This window comes from Mandrillus leucophaeus, unplaced genomic scaffold, assembly GCF_000951045.1.
Source record: "Mandrillus leucophaeus isolate KB7577 unplaced genomic scaffold, Mleu.le_1.0 Scaffold198, whole genome shotgun sequence".
Lineage (NCBI taxonomy): Eukaryota > Metazoa > Chordata > Mammalia > Primates > Cercopithecidae > Mandrillus > Mandrillus leucophaeus.
Window position 1 is genome coordinate 2189662 of NW_012102009.1, and position 8032 is coordinate 2197693.

General features: G+C 39.3%; 1 protein-coding gene across 3 annotated transcripts; it reads left to right on the top strand.

The window, feature by feature from the left end:
• The first annotated feature begins 142 nt into the window (after positions 1–142).
• Positions 143–7495, top strand: PDP1 (pyruvate dehyrogenase phosphatase catalytic subunit 1). Of its 3 annotated transcripts, XM_011978638.1 has the most exons (4): positions 1297–1530; positions 3644–3782; positions 4224–4394; positions 4538–7495. In XM_011978638.1, exon 4 carries the CDS (start codon positions 4582–4584, stop codon positions 6193–6195), a length of 1614 nt encoding a protein of 537 aa, XP_011834028.1. In that variant the 5' UTR covers positions 1297–1530; positions 3644–3782; positions 4224–4394; positions 4538–4581; the 3' UTR covers positions 6196–7495. The 3 variants fall into 3 exon arrangements, with proteins under 3 accessions (XP_011834027.1, XP_011834028.1, XP_011834029.1); XM_011978637.1 differs by lacking the exons at positions 1297–1530; positions 3644–3782; positions 4224–4394 and adding an exon at positions 143–334; XM_011978639.1 differs by lacking the exons at positions 1297–1530; positions 3644–3782; positions 4224–4394 and adding an exon at positions 2278–2336.
• Positions 7496–8032: the final 537 nt, after the last annotated feature.

Consider the following 8032-nt stretch of genomic DNA (forward strand, 5'->3'; position numbering starts at 1 on the left):
CGCCCCTGCTCGCGCCTGGGCCGCGCTGTCTTGGGCTGTGGCTCTGCCTCCCCGGCGGGGTGGGTTGGTTTGGTTGGCTTCCTTGTTCTCTCCACCCCTTTATCCCTCCTCCATTCTCTTCCCCCCTCCCAGCCCATTCACTGGGCTGGAGCGAGACCTCGCCCCTCCTCCGCTCCCGCCTCCCCGCCGCCGCCTCCTCTAATGAGCATCTCTGCCTTGCTTTCAATGGGCCGGTGCTGCTGTCGCTGCTGCTGCCCGCGCGGGTTGTGGATGTTGTCGGCTCCGTGTTGTGATGACAGGAGAATGTGTGTGTGTCCCGGGCCCAGACGAATTGGTAGGTATTCACTTAACTACCTGCGTTGGGTACCCAGGAAGGATGGTGACAGATTTTTGTGTATGGATGGTTTTAGGTGGGTCAGCGTTGTATTAAGGGATGAGATAGATTGGAAAAAGGAACAAGGGCGTCTTGGATTGGGAGAGCTTTGATGCCTTTGTGAGTGCAATTTTTCAGGTAGCGACAAAGGAAACTAATCAAACAGGTACTGGCTTGGTGCTTCGTATCATTCTTCATTCATGTAAAAAGATAGCAGGAGCTGTGAAATGGCTAGGCATTTCCAGAAAAATGTTGAAAAATCGTGGATGGTCTTTATATAGAGTGTTTAATGCAATCGGATTACATAAACTGGGGTTCTGACACATTAAATGATTAGCATAGCTTTTCTTTTTCATTTACATCAGAAGCTTTGCAAAGCTAAAGGGCTCCGGAGTCGGTGCCTTAATAGCGTTTGCTAATTAATTTAGTCCGTAGGTCTATTGATGGAGTGGAAAAAATGTCTTGGCACAGGCTCTGCTAAGCACATCAGTAAGAATGGATGGGTCTCTTTCCTGTTTCTGGTTGCAGTGCATCTTTCTTTATTAGTCATTGGCAAAATCAGCCAAATCTGCCTGGGACGAAGATGCTGCGTATAACGTGGCTGAGTCTAGATCATGGAATAGGAACTTTTCCGTGAAAATTGTGATCAGGAATAACTTGAAAATTTGACACTGCTCTGTTTTACCAACAGTTGTACCTGGATGCTGTTCTTATTGCCTATCAAGAGCCTTCTACACTAATTTAACAAGCTTGTCAGCAAAAGTTTTGATGTAGAGGGTTTTCTTGTTGTATCAGTGGATATTCTGAAGGATAATTAAGAGTTTTCCAGTGCTCACTTATTGTTTATGAGAGCATTTTAAAGTACTTTGACTCCCAAGGGTATCTGATCTGATGGAGAGAATATATCACTTGTACGGATGAGGATAGAACGCTCATTAATCACAGCACAGTTTTCATAAATTCCAACTTCCCTAGGAATTTTGTCTTTTGAAGGCATGTTAGGAGTTGGGGCATTAGGATATAATCTCAGTCCATGTGCTAAGCCTCTGCATAACTGAAAGATACAGTCAATAAAATTCACTCTCTTTTTTTGTTTTTAATCGCAAGAACTTTTGCCTCGAAGGAAAAATGTAGTGGAGAATTTGTTTGATGTTTGAATATAAGTATTATTAAAAGCACCTGCTGTGTGAATCATTAGCTTTTTGTCACTAGATTTCATTCATTTTGCAGTGAACTACAAAAGTAGAAAAGATGTCAAACCAAGCCGGATGCAGTGGCTCATCCCTGTAACCCCAGCACTTTGGGAGGCTGAGGCGGGTGGATGGCCTGAGGTCAGGAGTTGGAAACCAACCTGACCAACATGGTGAAACCCCATCTCTACTGAAAATACAGAATTATCCGGGCGTGGTAATCCCAGCTACTCGGGAGGCTGAGGCGGGAGAATCGCTTGAACCCGGGAGGCAGAGGTTGCAGTGAGCCGAGATCACACCATTGCACTCCAACTCCTCCCCCCGTCCCCCCCCCACACTCAGAAAAATGTCGAAGCAAAGGAATTTAAGTAAAGTGCAGGTTTCCTGGATTTGTTATTCCTCAGACAATCAAACACTGTTATGCATCTGTCAACCCTCCCTCCCCCACACACAAATAGTATTTTGAGTCAATTTACATTCCATAGAGGCACATTTTCTTTTTCTTTTTTTTTCTGTAAGATTCTTAAGTTTTAAAGAAAGAGCAAATGCAGTCATAAAATTATGAAGAAAAATTGTTTTCATTAAGATTACGTTCGTTTACATTTTTAATGATAGGAAACCTGTATACAAAGCACAAAATGAGTTGATATGCTTTCTGCGTGCAAACCTAAAAAGAGATACGGTTTAAGTGTGGAAGCCGCTGTCATGTGGCCCAACATTTGAGCACATCTTCTGGCTCAGTCATGTACACTTAACCTCTGGATGACTTTCAGGTATTCAGTTTGAAGTGCTTTTATTTAAATGGTTACTCCTGATGGATTCCTGTTTTTCTGGAATTTCTGTTTTTCATTAGTGCATTTCAGAATACTTTTTTAGTTACAGATTCTTATTTCCAAAATTATAGCCATTACTTTCTATTGCCTGATCTTGTCTTCATTTTCGTAAACAAATCCCTTCTTAGATAGTACAGTTAAAATGATGGTACTTTATGCTACTTGCAGAAGAGAATCTGTGTGGCTGGCTTATGTAGTGCTTTTTACAGAAGCAAACAAGAATCAGTGATTATTCGGTGTTTAGTTTTCTTTGCTTCCCGCTACCCTAATTTATCACTTTTTCTCAAATTATTCTTCAAAAAAGGTATATGAAAATAATATATAGCTAACACTTGCTATGATATTTGTAAATTCTTTTGTTTCTTAATGAGTTTAGCCCTGGGAAGGAATAGTTGCTATTAACTCAGATGGTTTTATTTTCCATGTTCCTTTTTGTTTATTGCATTTGTTTATTTAAAGTATTTCTAAAGTGTGTTTCTTTGTAGTCCAAAAGACTATTTTGAAGCAGTATCTCAAGAATTCAGGGAAAATATATTTTATTGAGGAAGAAGAGGGATTTTTTCTCGCTTGAATTATCTAGATTAATGATATATTTATTAAATTTTCCAAATAAATGCCCAGAAATTATTTTCAGTGCATATAGTGAGTGATAGGATTTTTTTAAAGTTTGTAATTATATTGCTGTACCTTTTCAATCCTAACCTTAGACTATTATTTGACTATACTGCTTTCCTGGAGCAAATAAATACCTTTTTTTTTTCTTTAATGTGAGAAAAAACATTTTTGGCTTTTTGAAATTTATTTTAAATTTACAATTGACACATAATAGTATATATTTATGGGATACACTGTGATGTTTCAGTGTGTGTATATTGGTAGACATTGTGTAATGATGAAATCACAGTAATTACCATATCCAAGAAAACATTTTTCTAGGGGTTAATTCTACTTTGGATCCATAGTAGATGAAAATACTTAACATGGTTTTTCCTTATGGCTGCTAAGCAGGGGACATTGTTAGTAGGTAAATTAAGTTCTAGGACTGAAGTCATTTATGTTACTAACAAAGCTTTAGAGCTACTACAATACTTAAACTTTTTTTTTTTTTTTAATCATGAATGGCACAGTAGAATTCAACAGTGAATAAATGAAACCTGAATTTTATTTCAAAGCCTCACTTCCATAAGCATAAAGGCATAAATCCTAGAAAAGCCTTAGATAGCATCTGTTCCATTGTGTTCATTTACAAGTTAGAAGAGTGAGACTCAAAGATGTGAGCTGACTTTTCCAAGATTGTTTGGGAGTTGGTGGCAGACCTATGCCCATTAGCCTGGCAAATTGCCACAGTGGTCTAGAGAAGCAAGTTTTGCAAGACCATCTACTGGGGTACAGGAGAGAAATACTGGAATTTCTTTTTTTTATTTAATTATGTGGAAATTTTTCTGTGTATGTTACAATGCATATTACTATAGTAATATATGTATATGATGTACAAACATCTCTGTTGTTCCTCACCCTACATTCCTCAGAGTCGACTGAGATACACACCTCATCCAGCATATGCTACCTTTTGCAGGCCAAAGGAGAACTGGTGGCAGTAATTTATGAATATACATATGTTTGGGCTGCATCTTAACACTTTTGATCATAGCCATGTGTAATCATGCCAAAATTGACCACAGGTCTATGTAAAGGATCTTCATAAATTGAAGAAGTCCCTGTGTAAAATGGGAGATTTCAAGGCATTTTTTAAGGATAGGGAGATAGAAGGATGATTGGTCAGGTAGACTGCTACTGCATAGTGTTATATAACCTTCATCTCCTCAGCTTTCCCCAGCCAAATCTGTTGTACATTCTGCACAGTTTGTACTGCACAAAGAAGAACAAAGAAAAGAGAAAATTGAAGTTTGAGTACAGGAGCCAGGAGTTCAGTCCTGGTTCCACGAATAATTGGGAGTTGTGCCTACCAGAATACACCCTGTAGAAATAGTACATGATGTGTGTATAAAATGTAGTACCTTCTAACAAAGGCTTAGCATGTAGATTGACTTGCTTAATATTTGTTGTGAAGGCAAAGCTAGATTAAGTATCCTGAAATGTAACTCTTTTCTTTGTGTACATCTGTCTAATTTGCTGTCTAGGAATCCCAGTCAGAAGTTCCAGCCTGCCACTGTTCTCTGATGCCATGCCAGCACCAACTCAACTGTTTTTTCCTCTGATCCGTAACTGTGAACTGAGCAGGATCTATGGCACTGCATGTTACTGCCACCACAAACATCTCTGTTGTTCCTCACCCTACGTTCCTCAGAGTCGACTGAGATATACACCTCATCCAGCATATGCTACCTTTTGCAGGCCAAAGGAGAACTGGTGGCAGTACACCCAAGGAAGGAGATATGCTTCCACACCACAGAAATTTTACCTCACACCTCCACAAGTCAATAGCATCCTTAAAGCTAACGAATACAGTTTCAAAGTGCCAGAATTTGATGGCAAAAATGTCAGTTCTATCCTTGGATTTGACAGCAATCAGCTGCCTGCAAATGCGCCCATTGAGGACCGGAGAAGTGCAGCAACCTGCCTGCAGACCAGAGGGATGCTTTTGGGGGTTTTTGATGGCCATGCAGGTTGTGCTTGTTCCCAGGCAGTCAGTGAGAGACTTTTTTATTATATTGCTGTCTCTTTGTTACCCCATGAGACTTTGCTAGAGATTGAAAATGCAGTGGAGAGTGGCCGGGCACTGCTACCCATTCTCCAGTGGCACAAGCACCCCAATGATTACTTTAGTAAGGAGGCATCCAAATTGTACTTTAACAGCTTGAGGACTTACTGGCAAGAGCTTATAGACCTCAACACTGGTGAGTCAACTGATATTGATGTTAAGGAGGCCCTAATTAATGCTTTCAAGAGGCTTGATAATGACATCTCCTTGGAGGCACAAGTTGGTGATCCTAATTCCTTCCTCAACTATCTGGTGCTTCGAGTGGCATTTTCTGGAGCCACTGCTTGTGTGGCCCATGTGGATGGTGTTGACCTTCATGTGGCCAATACTGGCGATAGCAGAGCCATGCTGGGTGTGCAGGAAGAGGACGGCTCATGGTCAGCAGTCACGCTGTCTAATGACCACAATGCTCAGAATGAAAGAGAACTAGAACGGCTGAAATTGGAACATCCAAAGAGTGAGGCCAAGAGTGTGGTGAAACAGGATCGGCTGCTTGGCTTGCTGATGCCATTTAGGGCTTTTGGAGATGTAAAGTTCAAATGGAGCATTGACCTTCAAAAGAGAGTGATAGAATCTGGCCCAGACCAGTTGAATGACAATGAATATACCAAATTTATTCCTCCTAATTATCACACACCTCCTTATCTCACTGCTGAGCCAGAGGTAACTTACCACCGATTAAGGCCACAGGATAAGTTTCTGGTGTTGGCTACTGATGGGTTGTGGGAGACTATGCATAGGCAGGATGTGGTTAGGATTGTGGGTGAGTACTTAACTGGCATGCATCACCAACAGCCAATAGCTGTTGGTGGCTACAAGGTGACTCTGGGACAGATGCACGGCCTTTTAACAGAAAGGAGAACCAAAATGTCCTCGGTATTTGAGGATCAGAATGCAGCAACCCATCTCATTCGCCATGCTGTGGGCAACAACGAGTTTGGGACTGTGGATCATGAGCGCCTCTCCAAAATGCTTAGTCTTCCTGAAGAGCTTGCTCGAATGTACAGAGATGACATTACAATCATTGTAGTTCAGTTCAATTCTCATGTCGTAGGGGCGTATCAAAACCAAGAATAGTGAGTGGCTCTTTCACTGGCAATTCTCAAATGATATACATTTAAAGGGCAGATTTTTAAAAAAGATACTACTATAATAAACATTTCCAGTTGGTCATTCTAAGCATTTACCCGTTTGATACTCTAGCTAGTCAGGTACTTTAAATTGACTTTGCAGCAGGGTGGCAGGGTCAGGAGAGTCTGGTTCTGCCTAGCTCAGATTTCATGGCACCTGCACTTGAAGCAAGTCACTTCTTTATCACAGGTGTCTTGAAACATTGGCTTCTTTTACCAACCTGAGAAAATTAGGATGACCTGGCAAATAAGATCTTGAATAGGCCAAAAGCAAGTATCTTGCTGTGTGTAGTCTCTTGGTTAAAGTGAAGAAATAGTACTGTTCACACCTGCAGACCCCTTTCTTCACTGAGATTCCAGTGTACGTGAGAACATATATTTATTGCATGATTTTCTAGGTACACAGTCTATGCATTATTCGTATACATTTATTTTAGCCTGAAGTGGTTTTCAAATCCAATTCTTTAAGCCATAAATGACCAAGATCCAAGCAATCTGAATTCGTTTTTGTGATTATTTGACTGGAATGCTTCTTAAGTGGAATAACTATACTCCGTTATCCACCCGATTTCCTAATGTAATTGAAACATTTTCTATTTTGCCACACACTTGGAGACAATAAGGGTTTTTAGTTTTATCTACTCTTCTATTGAAGTTAAATAAAGAAAAAAAGATTTTTTATTTGTATTAATGAAAAGCTTTAGTTTAAAATAAGGAGATCCAGAATAAAAAGAAGAGACTGACCTCTTCAATTATTGTCATCTGTAGCCACCAGCACAACACTCTTACATAATCCCCAAAGGCTTGGCATGCTGTAAGTGTGTGGTGGGTAGACTGCTGCCGGGGAATCGTACTTCTTATTTAGTAGTGATAAGACTTTTCATCATTTTTGGAATTTTAAAGATGACATATATAAAATAAGTTTATCAATTTGGGGAGTAAGGTTTAATATTACCATTGGGTATTGAGACAGGAGAAAGTTTTTGTTTTTCTCCATTTAGACATAGGTCAATTAAAATATTTGGGTTTAAAATGACTAAATGCTTTAAACATATTGTAGCTTAAGATATATGTGTTAAGATATATACATGAGAAACTTTAAAAGGTAACTACTGTGCATGCCTGATGCTTAATAGAACACTTACTTAGTGACATCAAATGTTTGCAGCAGTCTCCATAATTATATTCAGTCCCTTCTAATACTGTATCAACGTAAATGAAATAAATATATTCAAATTGGCTTTTTGGGATCTTATTTACTATGCATCAAATGGCATTTTGTTCCTGTGTTTAGTAGTGATCTGTATACAGCTGTGCATATTCTTTCATCACTTATTCTAGCATCACTGTTAAAAAATGGCTGTGATTATGTTTGATATTCACCTGGATTTTAATACAAGCCAATATCAGCTTCCCATTGTGTAATAACTTGGGTGTTTAGGAGTCTTTTCACATTTTTGGGGGATATGAACTAGATGTTCAAGGACTCCTTCTGGAGTGTGGATACTGAATCAGTGTAGTATTTATTGGCTGCAGAATTTGCTTCAATTGAAAATAGACTCAGGAAGATTGCTGCTCAGAATATCATATAATGTTTATTTTTTGAGGTGTTTTTGTTTTTATTTGTGGGTTTTTTTTTTTTTTTTTTTTTTTTTTTTTTTTTTTTTTTTGAGATGGAGTCTAACTTTGTTGCCCAGGCTAGAGTGCAGTGAGGGAAAGGCTGTACTATATATTTATTTCTAAATGTTTTGACTGGGCCTTTTTCTTTTAATGATATATGTGGA